The sequence below is a fragment of the Mus caroli genome, unplaced genomic scaffold, assembly GCF_978045245.1.
Source record: "Mus caroli unplaced genomic scaffold, Mus_caroli_1 scaffold_13, whole genome shotgun sequence".
Taxonomy (NCBI): domain Eukaryota; kingdom Metazoa; phylum Chordata; class Mammalia; order Rodentia; family Muridae; genus Mus; species Mus caroli.
In genome coordinates, this window is record NW_028227268.1 from 20,189,525 (window position 1) to 20,206,814 (window position 17,290).

The 17,290-nt window shown below is 50.5% G+C and overlaps 1 protein-coding gene across 1 annotated transcript; it reads left to right on the forward strand.

Moving 5' to 3' along the window:
* Positions 1-1,905: 1,905 nt before the first annotated feature.
* Sost (sclerostin) lies at positions 1,906-6,668 on the forward strand. Its single transcript, XM_021177535.3, has 2 exons — positions 1,906-2,356; positions 4,866-6,668. Exons 1-2 carry the CDS (start codon positions 2,143-2,145, stop codon positions 5,285-5,287), a joined length of 636 nt encoding a protein of 211 aa, XP_021033194.1. The 5' UTR covers positions 1,906-2,142; the 3' UTR covers positions 5,288-6,668.
* Positions 6,669-17,290: the final 10,622 nt, after the last annotated feature.

A 17,290-nucleotide genomic window follows, 5' to 3' on the forward strand; every position in this document is an offset into this window, starting at 1 on the left:
AGCCTGGCCACTCTCTGTTCGCTTGATTTTTCCTGTTACGTCCAGCAGGTGGCGGAAGTGTTCCAAGGACAGGTCGCATCATTAAAGGTGGCCAGCAGCATCTCCCATCAGCAGGTGGTGCTGTGAGAACCATTATGCATGCTCACAGAATCCCGGGCCCAGGAGCTGCCCTCTCCCAAGTCTGGAGCAACAGGAGAGCTTTCTGGCCCAGACAGGGTTAACAGTCCACATTCCAGAGCAGGGGAAAAGGAGACTGGAGGTCACAGACAAAAGGGCCAGCTTCTAACAACACCACAGCTCTGGTAGGAGAGATAGATCACCCCCAACAATGGCCACAGCTGGTTTTGTCTGCCCCGAAGGAAACTGACTTAGGAAGCAGGTATCAGAGCCCCCTTCCTGAGGGGACTTCTGTCTGCCTTGTAAAGCTGTCAGAGCAGCTGCATTGATGTGTGGGTGACAGAAGATGAAAAGGAGGACCCAGGCAGATCGCCACAGATGGACCGGCCACTTACAAGTCGAGGCAGGTGGCAGAGCCTTGCAGAAGCTCTGCAGGTGGACGATACTGATTCATTACCCAAGTTAGCATACCACAGCGGGCGGGCGAGGCGGACCACAGCCTCCTTCCCGGTCTCCCTCCAGGGCTGGGGCGTCCTCCAACCTTCTGTCTCAGTGCAGCTTCCACCAGCCCCTCCTCCTTTTGCACCTCAGGTGTGAACCCTCCCTCCTCTCCTTCTCCCTGTGGCATGGCCCTCCTGCTACTGCAGGCTGAGCATTGGATTTCTTTGTGCTTAGATGGACCTGAGATAGCTTTCTGAAACATATATATATATATATATATATATATATATATATATATATATATATATTCCTTGGATCTTACATCTAGGACCCAGAGCTGTTTGTGATACCATAAGAGGCTGGGGAGATGATATGGTAAGAGCTTGCTGTACAAGCATGAAGACATGAGTTCGAATCCCCAGCAACCATGTGGAAAAATAACCTTCTAACCTCAGAGTTGAGGGGAAAGGCAGGTGGATTTTGGGGGCTTACTGGCCAGCTAGCCAGCCTAACCTAAATGTCTTAGTCAGAGATCCTGTCTCAGGGAATAACTTGGGAGAGTGACTGAGAAAGACACCGCCTCAGGTCTCACACACACACACACACACACACACACACACACACACGGGGCGGGGGGGGTGATGTAATAAGCTAAGAAATGATGAGGGAAATGACTTTTGCTGCTGCAAGAAGTCTGGCCAGGGAAGGAACTGCCTTTGGCACACCAGCCTATAAGTCACCATGAGTTCCCTGGCTAAGAATCATATGTGATGGAGCCCAGGTTCCTCTTGCCTGGTGACTGCCTCTCCTACTGGTTTTGAAGAGAAATCCAAGAGAAGTCTCTCCTTGGTCAGAATTGTAGGTGCTGAGCAATGTGGAGTTGGGGTCAATGGGATTCCTTTAAAGGCATCCTTCCCAGGGCTGGGTCATACTTCAATAGTAGGGTGCTTGCACAGCAAGCATGAGACCCTAGGTTAGAGTGCCCAGAATCTGCCCCCACCCCAAAAAAAGTTATCCTTCTGCCTCTGGGTGGGTGGGGGGAGCAAACACCTTTAACTGAGACCATTAGCTGGCAGGGGTGACAAATGACCTTGGCTAGAGGAATTTGGTCAAGCTGGATTCTGCCTTCTGTAGAAGCCCCACTTGTTTCCTTTGTTAAGCTGGCCCACAGTTTGTTTTGAGAATGCCTGAGGGGCCCAGGGAGCCAGACAATTAAAAGCCAAGCTCATTTTGATATCTGAAAACCACAGCCTGTCTGCCCTGCCCGTGGGAGGTGCTGGGAGAGCTGGCTCTGTCCCTGCCTCACCAACCTCCCCATACACACACACACTCCTCGGGTCACCTGGGAGGTGCCAGCAGCAATTTGGAAGTTTGCTGAGCTTGAGAAGTCTTGGGGAGGGCTGACGCTAAGCACACCCCTTCTCCCCCCCCCCAAGGGGGAGGAGGGCGAGGAAACATGGGACCAGCCCTGCTCCAGCCCGTCCTTATTGGCTGGCATGAGGCAGAGGGGGCTTTAAAAAGGCAACCGTATCTAGGCTGGGGACTGGAGCCCGTGCTACCGAGTGCCCTCCTCCACCTGGCAGCATGCAGCCCTCACTAGCCCCGTGCCTCATCTGTCTACTTGTTCACGCTGCCTTCTGTGCTGTGGAGGGCCAGGGGTGGCAAGCCTTCAGGAATGATGCCACAGAGATCATCCCCGGGCTTGGAGAGTACCCTGAGCCTCCTCCTGAGAATAACCAGACCATGAACCGGGCGGAGAATGGAGGCAGAGCTCCCCACCATCCCTATGACGCCAAAGGTACAGGATGGAGAAGCACATTAGTGGGGAGGGGGGTCCTGGGAGGTGACTGGGGTGGCTTTAGCATCTTCTTCAGAGGTTTGTGTGGGTGGCTAGCCTCTGCCACATCAGGGCAGGGACACATTTGCCTGGAAGAATACTAGCACAGCATTAGAACCTGGAGGGCAGCGTTGGGGGGCTGACAGAGAGCACCCAAGGCAGGGTGGAGGCTGAGGTCAGCCGAAGCTGGCATTAACACAGGCATGGGCTTGTATGATGGTCCAGAGAATCTCCTCCTAAGGATGAAGACACAGGTCAGATCTAGCTGCTGACCAGTAGGGAGGTGACATGGTGAGGCTGGTAGCACCTGCTGGATGCCAGATGCCATCCATGGCTGTACTATATCCCACATGACCACCACATGAGGTAAAGAAGGCCCCAGCTTGAAGATGGAGAAACCGAGAGGCTCCTGAGATTAAAGTCACCTGGGAGTAAGAAGAGCTGAGACTGGAAGCTGGTTTGATCCAGATGCAAGGCAACCCTAGATTGGGTTTGGGTGGGAACCTGAAGCCAGGAAGAATCCCTTTAGTTTCCCTTGCCCAGGGTCTGTTCAATGAGCCCAGAGAGTTAGCATTAAAAGAACAGGGTTTGTAGGTGGCATGTGACATGAGGGGCAGCTGAGTGAAATGTCCCCTGTATGGGCACAGGTGGCACCACTTGCCCTGATCTTGCACCCTGACCCCAGCTTTGCCTCATTCCTGAGGACAGCAGAGCCTGTGGAGGCAGAGTCAGCACAGAGAGATGCCTGGGGGGGGGGAGGGGATAAGGGGTGTCACGCATGGAGCTGGCAGCAATGAATGGAGTGGGGTGGCAGCTGGAGGGACACTCCAGAGAAATGACCTTGCTGGTCACCATTTGTGTGGGAGGAGAGCTCATTTTCCAGCTTGCCACCACACGCTGTCCCTCCTGTCTCCTAGCCAGTAAGGGATGTGGAGGAAAGGGCCACCCCAAAGGAGCATGCAATGCAGTCACGTTTTGCAGAGGAAGTGCTTGACCTAAGGGCGCTATTCTTGGAAAGCTCCAAAACTAGTCCTTCCCTGGGCAAACAGGCCTCCCCCACATACCACCTCTGCAGGGGTGAGTAAATTAAGCCAGCCACAGGAGGGTGACAAGGCCTACACCTCCCCACTGCTGTGCCCCCTCTCCTGGCCTCTGCCCCTCTGGTTTTGGTACTGGGATTTTTTTTTTTAATCCTTTTATGTCATATAGATCCTGACACCATGGAACCTTTGGAGGTAGACAGGACCCACACATGGATTAGTTAAAAGCCTCCCATCCATCTAAGCTCATGGTAGGAGATAGAGCCTGGGCATGTCCAGGAGAGGAGACAGGCATCAGACCTAGAAGATATGCCTGGGCATCCAACCCAATCTCCTTCCCCAGAGAACAGACTCTAAGTCAGATCCAGCCACCCTTGAGTAACCAGCTCAAGGTACACAGAACAAGAGAGTCTGGTATACAGCAGGTGCTAAGCAAATGCTTGTGGTAGCAAAAGCTATAGGTTTTGGGTCAGAACTCCGACCCAAGTCGCGAGTGAAGAGCGAAAGGCCCTCTACCCGCCCCCGCCCCGCCCCGCCCCGCCCCCACCTAGGGTCCTGTAACAGATCACTTTCACCCTCGCGGGAGCCAGAGAGCCCTGGCATCCTAGGTAGCCCTCCCCCCCTCCCCCCAAGCAGCCCAGCCCTGCCTTTGGGGCAAGTTCTTTTCTCAGCCTGGACCTGTGATAATGAGGGGGTTGGACGCGCCGCCTTTGGTCGCTTTCAAGTCTAATGAATTCTTATCCCTACCACCTGCCCTTCTACCCCGCTCCTCCACAGCAGCTGTCCTGATTTATTGCCTTCAATTAACCTCCACTCCTTTCTCCATCTCCTGGGATCCCGCCCCTGTCCCAGTGGCTGGTTAAGGAGCTTAGGAAGGACCAGAGCCAGGTGTGGCTAGAGGCTACCAGGCAGGGCTGGGGATGAGGAGCTAAACTGGAAGAGTGTTTGGTTAGTAGGCACAAAGCCTTGGGTGGGATCCCTAGTCCCGGAGAAGTGGAGATGGGCGCTGAGAAGTTCAAGACCATCCATCCTCAACTATACAGCCAGTTTGAGGCCAGCCTGGGCTACATAAAAACCCAATCTCAAGAGCTGCCAGTTCTGATTCTGTGCCACGTAGTGCCCGGTGTAATAGTGGATGAAGTCGTTGAATCCTTGGGCAACCTATTTTACAGATGTGGGGAAAAGCAACTTTAAGTACCCTGCCCACAGATCACAAAGAAAGTAAGTGACAGAGCTCCAGTGTTTCATCCCTGGGTTCCAAGGACAGGGAGAGAGAAGCCAGGGCGGGATCTCCCTGCTCCCCGGTGCCTCCTTCCTATAATCCACACAGATTCGAAAGCGCAGGGCAGGTTTGGAAAAAGAGGGAAGGGTGGAAGGAGCAGGCCAGTCTGGCCTAGGCTGCAGCCCCTCACGCATCCCTCTCTCCGCAGATGTGTCCGAGTACAGCTGCCGCGAGCTGCACTACACCCGCTTCCTGACAGACGGCCCGTGCCGCAGCGCCAAGCCGGTCACCGAGTTGGTGTGCTCCGGCCAGTGCGGGCCTGCGCGGCTGCTGCCCAACGCCATCGGGCGCGTGAAGTGGTGGCGCCCGAACGGACCGGATTTCCGCTGCATCCCGGATCGCTACCGCGCGCAGCGGGTGCAGCTGCTGTGCCCCGGGGGCGCGGCGCCGCGCTCGCGCAAGGTGCGTCTGGTGGCCTCCTGCAAGTGCAAGCGCCTCACCCGCTTCCACAACCAGTCGGAGCTCAAGGACTTCGGGCCGGAGACCGCGCGGCCGCAGAAGGGTCGCAAGCCCCGGCCCGGCGCCCGGGGAGCCAAAGCCAACCAGGCGGAGCTGGAGAACGCCTACTAGAGCGAGCCCGCGCCTAAGCAGCCCCCGCGCGATCCGATTCGTTTTCAGTGTAAAGCCTGCAGCCCAGGCCAGGGGTGCCAAACTTTCCAGACCGTGTGGAGTTCCCAGCCCGTAGAGACCGCAGGTCCTTCTACCCGCTGCGGGGGATGGGGAGGGGGTGGGGTTCCCGCGGGCCAGGAGAGGGAGCTTGAGTCCCAGACTCTGCCTAGCCCCGGGTGGGATGGAGGTCTTTCTACCGTCGCCGGACCCATACAGGACAAGGCAGTGTTTCCACCTTAAAGGGAAGGGAGTGTGGAACGAAAAACCTGGGACTGGTTATGGACATACAGTAAGATCTACTCCCTCCACCCAAATGTAAAGCCTGCGCAGGCTAGATAGGGTTTCTGACCCTGACCTGGCCCCTGAGTGTGATGTTGGGCTACGTGATTCTCTTTTGGTACGGTCTTCTTTGTAAAATAGGGACCGGGACTCTGCTGAGATTCCAAGGATTGGGGTGCCCCGTGTAGACAGGTGAGAGAGAGGAGGACAGGGGAGGGGTTAGGGGAGAGATTGTGGTGGGCAATCGCCTAGAAGAAGCTGTTGGCTCCCAGCCTCGCCGCCTCAGAGGTTTGGCTTCCCCCACTCCTTCCTCTCAAATCTGCCTTCAAATCCATATCTGGGATAGGGAAGTCCGAGAGATGGTGGAAGGGACAGAAATCACACTCCTGGCCCCCCGAAAAGCAGTGTCCCGCCCCCAACTGCCTTGTCATATTTTAAAGGGATTTTCTACACAACAGTTTAAGGCCGTTGGAGGAAACTGGGCTTGCCAGTCACCTCCCATCCTTGTCCCTTGCCAGGACACCACCTCCTGCCTGCCACCCACGGACACATTTCTGTCTAGAAACAGAGCGTCGTCGCGCTGTCCTCTGAGACAGCACATCTTACATTAAAAAGAATAATACGGGGGGGGGGCGCAAGTGTTGTACATATGCTGAGAAGCTGTCAGGCGCCACAGCGCCACCCACAATCTTTTTGTAAATCATTTCCAGACACCTCTTACTTTCTGTGTAGATTTTAATTGTTAAAAGGGGAGGAGAGAGAGCGTTTGTAACAGAAGCACATGGAGCAGAGGGGGTGGGGAGGTGGCTTGGGGCTGGTGGGTTTGGCGAACTTTCCATGTGAGACTCATCCACAAGACTGAAAGTCGCGGGTTTTTTTTTTTTTAAAGAGTTCAGTGACATATTTATTTTCTCATTTAAGTTATTTATGCCAACATTTTTTTCTTGTAGAGAAAGGCAGTGTTAATATCGCTTTGTGAAGCACAAGTGTGTGTGGTTTTTGGTTTTGTTTTTTTGTTTTTTTGTCGACCAGAGGCATTGTTAATAAAGACAATGAATCTCAAGCAGGAGGCTGTGGTCTTGTTTTGTCAACCACACACAATGTCTCGCCACTGTCATCTCACTCCCTTCCCTTGGTCACAAGACCCAAACCTTGATGACACCTCCGACTGCTCTCTGGTAGCCCTTGTGGCAATTATGTGTTTCCTTTGAAAAGTCACAGTCATCCTTTCCTTTGCAAACCTGGCTCTCATTCCCCAGCTGGGTCATCGTGAGGGTATGATCCCAGCCTCCCTTTAGCAGACCACTCTCCACACTGTCTTCCAAAAGTGCCCGTTTCACCGAGCCAGTCCCCTGGTCCAGGTCATCCCATTGCTCCTCCTTGCTCCAGACCCTTCTCCCGCTAAGATGTTCATCTCCCACTCCATCAAGCCCCAGTGGCCCTGCGGCTATCCCTGTCTCTTCAGTTAGCTGAATCTACTTGCCGACACCACCTGAATTCCTTCCCCTGTCTTAAGGTTCATGGAACTCTCGCCTGCCCCTGAACCTTCCAGGACTGTCCCAGCGTCTGATGTGTCCTCTCTCTTGTGAAGTCCCACCCCACTATTTGATTCCCAATTCTAGGTCTTCCCTTGTTCATTTGTTCACAGGATAGTGCCTCATCTGGCCAAGCCCTGCTTGATGCTGGGATGAATGCAAAGCCAAATTCAATTGAGGACCAGTTCATCACTGGGCCAAGCTTTTTCAAAATGTGAATTTTACACCTATAGAAGTGTAAAAGCCAGGGGCTGGTGAAATGGCTCAGTGGGTAAGAACACCCAACTACTCTTCCGAAGGTCCAGAGTTCAAATCCCAGAAACCACATGGTGGCTCACAACCATCTGTAAAGAGATCTGACGCCCTCTTCTGGAGTGTCTGAAGACAGCTACAGTGTACTTACATATAATAAATAAATAAATAAATCTTAAAAAAAAAAGTGTAAAAGCCTTCCAAAGCAGAGGCAATGCCTGGCTCTTCCTTCAACATCAGGGCTCCTGCTTTATGGGTCTGGTGGGGTAGTACATTCATAAACCCAACACTAGGGGTGTGTTGATGATTGGGAGTTCAAGGCCAATCTTGGCTATAAGAGGCCCTGTCTCAACCTCTCCTTCCTCCAGGGTTTTGTTTTGTTTTGTTTTGTTTTGTTTTGTTTTGTTTTTTGGATTTGAAACTGCAACACTTTAAATCCAGTCAAGTGCATCTTTGCGTGAGGGGAACTCTATCCCTAATATAAGCTTCCATCTTGATTTGTGTGTGCGCACACTGGGGGTTGAACCTGGGCCTTTGTACCTGCTGGGCAAGCTCTCTACTGCTCTATCCCCAGCCCTCACTGGCTTTCTGTTTCAACTCCCAATGAATTCCCCTAAATGAATTATCAGTATCACGTCTTTGACAAATATCAACGAGTGCTGCCAGTGTCCCTGTGGTTCCAGATTCCAGGAAGGACTCTTCAGGGAATCCAGGCATCCTGAAGAATGTCTTAGAGCAGGAGGCCATAGAGACCTTGGCCAGCCCCACAAGGCAGTGTGGTGCAGAGGGTGAGGATGGAGACTCTGGAGGCAGGCTTGCAATTGAAGCTGAGGAGACAGGGGTACTCAGGATTAAAAAGCTTCCCCCCAAACAATTCCAAGATCAGTTCCTGGTCCTTGCACTTGTTCAGCTATGCACAGCCCAATGGGCATAGGTGAAGACACCGGTTGTACGGTCGTGTACTAACTGTGCTTCAGAGCCGGCAGAGACAAATAATGTTATGGTGACCCCAGGGGACAGTGGTTCCAGAAGGAACACAGAAGAGAGTGCTGCTAGAGGCTGCACTGAAGGAGAAGGGGTCCCAGACCCTCTAAGCAAAGACTCCACTCACATAAAGACACAGGCTGAGCAGAGCTGACCATGGATGCAGGAAGCCCATCCACCATCCTTTGTATTCCCATCACATGCCAGGGATGTGGGGGATCAGAGAGTCCAAGTGATGTCCAAACCCAACACACCTAGGACTTGCTTTCTGGGACAGACAGATGCAGGAGAGACTAGGTTGGGCTGTGATCCCATTACCACGAAGAGGGAAAAAAAACAAAAAAACAAAACAAAAACCCCAAGGTCCAAATTGTAGGTCAGGTTAGAGTTTATTTATGGAAAGTTATATTCTACCTCTATGGGGTCTACAAGGCTGGCGCCCATCAGAAAGAACAAACAACAGGCTGATCTGGGAGGGGTGGTACTCTATGGCAGGGAGCGTGTGTGCTTGGGGTACAGCCAGACACGGGGCTTGTATTAATAGGCTGAGAGTCAAGCAGACAGAGAGACAGAAGGAAACGCACACACACACACACACATGCACACACACACATGTACACACCACTCACTTCTCACTCGAAGAGGCCCTACTTACAGTCTAAGAACAAACCATTCCTCCTCATAAAGGAGACAAAGTTGCAGAAACCCAAAAGAGCCACAGGGTCCCCAAGTTCCCCCACTCTCTTTGAAATGACTTGGACTTGTTGCAGGGAAGACAGAGGGGCCTGCAGAGGCTTCCTGGGTGACCCAGAGCCATAGACACTGAAATCTGGTGCTGAGACCTGTATAAACCCTCTTCCACAGGTTCCCTGACAGGCACCCACATTCCCCAACCCTGTCTCCTGACCACTGAGGATGAGAGCACTTGGGCCTTCCCCATTCTTGGAGTGTACCCTGGTTTCCCCATCTGAGGGCACATGAGGTCTCAGGTCTTGGGAAAGTTCCACCAGTATTGGAAGTGTTCTTGTTTTGTTTGTGATTTAATTTAGGTGTATGAGTGCTTTTGCTTGAATATATGCCTGTGTAGCATTTACAAGCCTGGTGCCTGAGGAGATCAGAAGATGGCGTTAGATCCCCCGGAACTGGACTGGCAGACAGTCGTGAGCCACTGTGTGGGTGCTAGGAACAGAACCTGGATTCTCCGGAAGAGCAGACAGCCAGCGCACTTAGCCACTAAACCATCTCTGAGGTTCTTTCTGTGGCTAAAGAGACAGGAGACAGAGGAGAGTTTCTTTTAGTCAATAGGACCATGAATGTTCCTCGTAACGTCAGACTAGGGCAGGGTGATCCCCAGTGACACCGATGGCCCAGTGTAGTTATTAGCAGCTCTAGTCTTACTCCTTAATAAGTCCCAGTTTGGGGCAGTAGATATGTGTTCCCTGCTTTGAAGTGGCTGAGGTCCAGTTATCCACTTCCAAGTACTTATTGCTCTTTCTGGAGTTGGGGAAGCTCCCTGCCTGCCTGTAAATGTATCCATTCTTCAACCTTAGACAAGATCACTTTCCCTGAGCAGTCAGGCCAGTCCAAAGCCCTTCAATTTAGCTTTCATAAGGAACATCCTTTTTGTTGGGTGGAGTTAGCACATGCCTTGAATCCCAGCAATAAGAAGGCAGAGACAGTTGGATCTCTGTGAGTTCTACGGAGTGAGTCCCAGCCAGGGCTACACAGAGAAACCCTGTCTCAAAAAAAAAAAAAAAAAAAAACCAAAAACAAAACAACAGAAATAAAGAAAAAGAAAGCAAAAACAAACAAACAGAAAAACAAGCCACCCCTATCTCAGAGTGTTTGTCCCCGTAGTTTATTAATCATATTTTTATCCCTTTGCCATTTTAGACTACAAGACTCAGGAAAGCAGGTCTCTCTCTGTTGCTCATCCGGACACACCCAGAACCAGATGTATGGAAGATGGCTAATGTGCTGCAGTTGCACAGCTGCAGCTGGGTGGATTGGTTGGATGGCATGGGCTGGGTGTGGTTACGATGACTGAAGGAGCAAGGAGTATGTGGCGCATAGCAAACGAGGACGTTTGCACAGAACAACACTGTGTGTAGTGATGTGCGGGGATGGGCACATGCAAGCAGAAGCCAAGGGACAGCCTTAGGGTAGTGTTTCCACAGACCCCTCCCCCCTTTTAACATGGGCATCTCTCATTGGCCTGGAGCTTGCCAACTGGGCTGGGCTGGCTAGATAGTAAGTCCCAGGGACCTGCATATCTCTGCCTCCCTAGTGCTGGGATTACAGTCATATATGAGCATACCTGGCTTTTTTATGTGGGTCTGGGCTTTGAACCCAGATCTGAGTGCTTGCAAGGCAATCGGTTTAATGACTGCTTCATCTCCCCAGACCCTGGGATTCTACTATCTATTAAAGTATTTCTATTAAATCAATGAGCCCTTGCCCCTGCACTCAGCAGTTCTTAGGTCTGCTGAGAGTCAAGTGGGGAGTGAGAGCAAGCCTCGAGACCCCATCAGCGAAGAAGCAGAGGACAAAGAAATGAAAACTTGGGATTCAAGGCTCGGGATATGAAGATACAGAAAGGGACAGGGAAGGAAATGAACCAGATGAATAGAGGCAGGAAGGGTAGGGCCCTGCATACATGGAACCTGGTGCACATGTTATCTGCATGGGGTTTGCATTGCAATGGCTCTTCAGCGGGTTCACCACACTAGGAAACAGAAGCCAAGAAGGAGAGTAGGCAGTGCTGGATTCAGATACTGTCAGTCATGCCTGGAGAAATGGAAGCAATGAGCGATGTGCCACAATTAGGATATCAACTCCCCAGGAAAGGCAAGAAGCTGGGCTGTGGGCACTGAAGGGAGCTTTGAATGATGTCACATTCTCTGTATGCCTAGCAGGGCAGTATTGGAGACTGAGACTTGACTTGTGTGTCCATATGATTCCTCCTTTTCCTACAGTCATCTGGGGCTCCTGAGCTTCGTCCTTGTCCAAGAACCTGGAGCTGGCAGTGGGCAGCTGCAGCGATAGATGTCTATAAGAAAGATCTGAAAAGAGGGAGGAAGATGAAGGACCCAGAGGACCACCGACCTCTGCTGCCTGACAAAGCTGCAGGACCATTCTCTCCTACAGATGGGAGACAGAGGCAAGAGATGAATGGTCAGGGGAGGAGTCAGAGAAAGGAGAGGGTGAGGCAGAGACCAAAGGAGGGAAACACTTGTGCTGTACAGAAACTACTGACTGAGTACCAGCTGCATGGCAGACAGCCAATGCCAAGGCTCGGCTGATCATGGCACCTCGTGGGACTCCTGAATGTGGTCCAGTCCTAGTTTCCTTCCAGTTGCTGGGATAAAGCACCCTGACCAAAGCTAGTTTTTTTGTTTTTTGGTTTGGTTTTTTTTTTTTTTTTTTTCCGAGACAGAGTTTCTCTGTATAGCCCTGGCTGTCCTGGAACTCACTCTGTAGACCAGGCTGGCCTCGAACTCAGAAATCCGCCTGCCTCTGCCTCCCGAGTGCTGGGATTAAAAGCGTGCGCCACCACTGCCGGGCCCAAAGCTACTTTAAGAGAAAGAGAGAGAGATGTCTAAGTATTATAATTCCAGGTTATAGTTCATTGCTGTAGGATTAGAGTCTTCATATTCCAGGTAATCTACCACAGACATTGCCACAGACCAACCTGTTCTACGAAATCTCTCATGGACTCCCTTCCCCAGTGATTCTAAACTGTGTCAAATCTACAAGAAATAGTGACAGTCACCGTCTCTAACGGTTTGGGCATGAGTCTGAAGTCTCATTGCTAAGAACTGGGAAGATGAAAACTTTACCCAGTGTCAGCATTTGGAGCAGAGCCTTTGGGATTTGAGATGGTCTTTTGCAGAGCTCCTAATGGCTACATGGAGAGAGGGGGTCTGGGAGAGACCCATGCACCTTTTGCTGCCTCATGTCACCTGACCTGCTCCCTGGGAAGCTCTAGCAAGAAGGCCTTTCCCGGATCACCCGCCACCTTGCACCTCCAGAACTCAGAGCCAAATTAAACTTTCTTGTTATTGTCGTCAAAACACAGTCAGTCTGCGTTGTATCACTGTCAATGGGAAACAGACTTGCCTGGATGGATAACTTGTACATTGCATAATGTCTAGAAATGAAAAGTCCTATAGAGAAAAAGAAAATTAGCTGACACACAGATAGAGGCCCTGGAGGAGGCTGGCTTTGTCCTCCCTGAGGAGGTGGCGAGTAAGGTGTAAATGTTCATGGATGTAAATGGGCCCACATATGAGGGTCTGGGGTACCAAGAGGGCCTGTGACTGTAAAGCACTGAAGGCATGTCTAGTCTGGAGAAGGACACTACAGATAGTTCTCCAACCCAGTGCCCATACACACACACACTCACCACAAAGAAAAAAAAGGAAGAAAAATCTGAGGGCAAGTACAGTACTTAAAATTGTGTGTGTGTGTGTGTGCATGTGTGTGTGTGTGTGTGTGAGAGAGAGAGAGAGAGAGAGAGCGCACAACATGTGTGTGACTCTGATGTCACATGCTCATCTTGCCCTATGAGTTGAAAACCAAATGGCCCCGGAGAGGCATAAAAGCCACACTGTTGGCTGTGTGCGCACGTTTTTCTTAAAGCGTCTGTCTGGTTTGCTGCTAGCATCAGGCAGACTTGCAGCAGACTACATATGCTCAGCCCTGAAGTCCTTCTAGGGTACATGTCTCTTCAGAATTTCAGAAAGTCATCTGTGGCTCCAGGACCGCCTGCATTCTCCCTCTGCCGCGAGGCTGCAGACTCTCGGCTGGGGTGGACGCAAAGCTTACCTCTGGGACAAGTATAACATGGTGGCTTTTCTTTCCCTCTGTGGCTCCAACCTGGACATAAAATAGATGTAAGCTGTGTAGTAAATATTTCCTCCCGTTCACTTAGTTCTCAACAATAACGACTCTGAGAGCACTTATTAATAGGTGCCTTAGACATAAGCTTTGGCTCATTCCCCCACTAGCTCTTACTTATTTAACTCTTTCAAACCATTCTGTGCCTTCCACATGGTTAGTTACCTCTCCTTCAGTCCTGGTCCGCTTCTTCCTTCGAGTCTCCCTCAGTGTCTCTAGGTGATGCTTGTAAGATATTCTTTCTACAAAGCTGAGAGTGGTGGCACTCTGGGAGTTCAAAGCCAGCCTGATCTACACAGCAAGCTCTAGGATATCCAGGGCAATGTTGTGAAAACCTTTCTCAAAAAAAGAGGGGTTCAGTTGTCAGGAGGAGACCCATGGGTTAAGAAGTCTAGAAGAGCCATGGTGATGCATACCTTTCATCCAAGCACTTAGGAGGCAAAGAAAGGTGAATCTCTTTGACTTTGAGGCCTGTCTAACAACAAATTCAAGGCCAGCTAGGCTACATAGTGAGACCCTGTTTAATGTGTGTGTGTGTGTCTGTATGTAATTTAAAAGTCTAAAAATGCATTCTTTAAAAATATGTATAAGTATTTGCCTGCACATATGTATGTATGTACACCATGTGTGTGTCTGGTGCTGAAGGACTAGGCATGGACTCCCTAGAACTAGAGTCATAGACAGTTGTGACACTCCCCAACCCCCCACCATGTGGGTGCTTGGAGCTAAACTCCTGTCCTTTGTAAAGCAGCAGGTGCCTATGAAGCCTGAACCATCTCTCCAGTCTCCAGATGTGCATTCTCTAAGAGGAGTCCTTCATATTTCCCTAAACTACATTCTTATCAGTGAGCATCCTCGAGCCACCAAAGCCACTGCAAACCCTCTTAGGGAACATTCACTGTTCACCTCTACTTGGCTCATGAAACTTGAGTACACACACACACACACACACACAGACACACACACACACAGAGTCATGCACTCACAAAAGCATGCATGCACACCATTCTTATTAGACTATGCTTTGCTAAAAGACTTTCCTAGTACTTTAAAACATCACTTCTGCCTTTTGGTGGGCAGGTTCCAAGATTGGTACTGGCATACTGGAGACTGAACAAGGTAGAGATCTAGAAATCACAGTAGGTTAGAAGGGCCAGCCTGTACAAGAGAGAGTTCCACACCTTCCAGGAACACTGAGCAGGGGGCTGGGACCTTGCCTCTCAGCCCAAGAAACTAGTGCGTTTCCTGTATGCATGCCTCTCAGAGATTCCATAAGATCTGCCTTCTGCCATAAGATCTCCTGCATCCAGACAAGCCTAGGGGAAGTTGAGAGGCTGCCTGAGTCTCTCCCACAGGCCCCTTCTTGCCTGGCAATATTTTTTTCTCTGGAGGAGAGGAATCAGGGTGGGAATGATCAAATACAATTATCAAGGAAAAAGTAAAAAACATATATATATATATATTTTTTAATTGATCTAGGGAGCTGGCTCAGCAGTTAAGAGTTCTGGCTGCCCTTGCATCAGATCTTGCTTTGATTCCCAGCACCCACATGATGGCTTTCAACTGTATCTCTGCTTCCAGGGGATCCAACAGCCTCTTCTGACCTCCACAGACAAGACCTAGCCCTCTGCAAGAGCACCAAATGCTCTTATCTGTTAATCCATCTCTCCAGCCTCATGTCGGATCATTTAAAACTACTGGACACTGTCCCATTTTGCGAAGATGTCACTGCCCAGGCATTTGCCGTGAGTAGATATTTTGATTCTTTCTATGTTCTCACCCTTGCAATTTATAAGAAAGATATCTGCATTTGTCTCCTGAGAGAACAAAGGGTGGAGGGCTACTGAGATGGCTCTAGGGGTAAAGGTGCTTGCCACAAAATCTGACAACTTAAGTTTGGTCTTGGGATCCACATGGCGGAAAGAGAGAGAAGAGATTCCCGTAAGTTGTCCTCAAACTTCCCACACATGTGCTGTGGCATATGTGTAACCCCAATAAGTAAAGATAGTTTTAAATACTACATAAGGTAGGGTTTCTTGATGACCCCAAGGAATGATGCCCCTGATAGAACTCATGCCGAAACCCCATCTCCATTGTGCCATCTGGAAAGAGACAATTGCATCCCGGGAACAGAATCTTCATGAATGGATTAATGAGCTATTAAGAAAGTGGCTTGGTTATTGCACATGCTGGTGGTGTCATGACCTCCACCATGATGCTATCCAGCATGAAGGTCCTCACCAGAAGTCATACAAATCTTCTTAGGCTTCCAGAGTCCTGAGCAAAAAAAGCACACCTCTAAATAAATTAACTAGCCTCAGGTAGTTAACCACCGAAAATGAACCACGACAGTTCTAATACAAAAATCACTTCCCTTCCCTGTTCAAACCACAGTGCCCTATTATCTAAAAGATAAACTCCAAGCCAAGCGTTTAGGTTGCCAGTATTTATGTAACAACAAGGCACGTTGACACACATCTGTAACTCCTAGTACTGGGCCTCAGGGGCAGAGACAGGTGGAGCCCTGGAGTTTGAATTCCAGGTTCTGTGAGAAACTCTGTCTCAAAAGACAATATGGTGAGTGACTGGGGAAGATATCTGATATTGACTTCTGGCCAACACTCAGCCATCTCTGCACATCTGTAGTTGCAAGCCTTTTGCACTGAGTTTGGCCAGGGTCAGAGCTTGCAAGTGTTTGTGGACTGAATGCAGGTGTTGCTGGTGATTACAAAGTCACCCTCCTTCTCAAGCTAGCAGCACTGGCTTCGGCCAGCTGCTCATTCAAGGCTCTTTGCAGCGTCATCATGGGGATGGGGGAGCAGGGCCCCTCCCTAGATCACCAAGCCTGTGGTTGTTTATTCAGGACATTATTGAGGGCCAAGATGACAGATAACTCTATCACTTGGCCAACAGTCGGGTGTTGCGGTGTTAGGTTATTTCTGTGTCTGCAGAAAACAGTGCAACTCGGACAAAAGAAATAAATGATATCATTTTTCATTCAGGCAACTAGATTCCGTGGTACAAAAGGTTCCCTGGGGAACGAGGCCCGGACAGCGCGGCTCCTGAGTCGCTATTTCCGTCTGTCAGCTTCTCTAATCTCTTGATTTCCTCCCTCTGTCTGTTTCCTTCCTCTTGCTGGGGCCCAGTGGAGTCTGTGTACTCACAGGGAGGAGGGTGGCAAAGCCCTGGTCCTCTACGGGCTGGGGGGAGGGGGGAAGCTGTCGGCCCAGTGACTTTTTTCCCCCTTCTCTTTTTCTTAGAAACCAGTCTCAATTTAAGATAATGAGTCTCATTCACGCGTGCTCGCTATTCATAGGGACTTATCCACCCCCGCCCTGTCAATCTGGCTAAGTAAGACAAGTCAAATCTAAAAGGGAACGTTTTTCTAAAAATGTGGCTGGACCGTGTGCCGGCACTAAACCAGGGATGGCGGTCTAAGTTACATGCTCTCTGCCAGCCCGGGTGCTTTTTCCTTTCGGAAAGGAGACCCGGAGGTAAAACGAAGTTGCCAACTTTTGATGATGGTGTCCGCCGGGTGACTCTTTAAAATGTCATCCATACCTGGGATAGGGAAGGCTCTTCAGGGAGTCATCTAGCCCTCCCTTCAGGAAAAGATTCCACTTCCGGTTTAGTTAGCTTCCACCTGGTCTCCTATCCGCTGTCTCTGCCCACTAGTCCTCATCCATCCGGTTTCCGCCCTCATCCACCTTGCCCTTTTAGTTCCTAGAAAGCAGCACCATAGTCTTGGCCGGTGGGCCCTTGGTCACTCCGCTACCACTGTTACCATGGCCACCAAGGTGTCATTTAAATATGAGCTCACTGAGTCTTGCGGGATGGCTTGGTTGGTAAGATGCTTGCTGCAAAATCGTGAGAACCCAAGTTCAATTCCTAGCACATGGATGTATTTCCAGCACCTGCAAGGCAGGGACCAGAGATCTTAAAGCTCCTGGCCAGACAGCCCAGCCTAATTAGTAATCAGCGAGAGATCCTGTCTCAAGAAACAAGATGGAACATC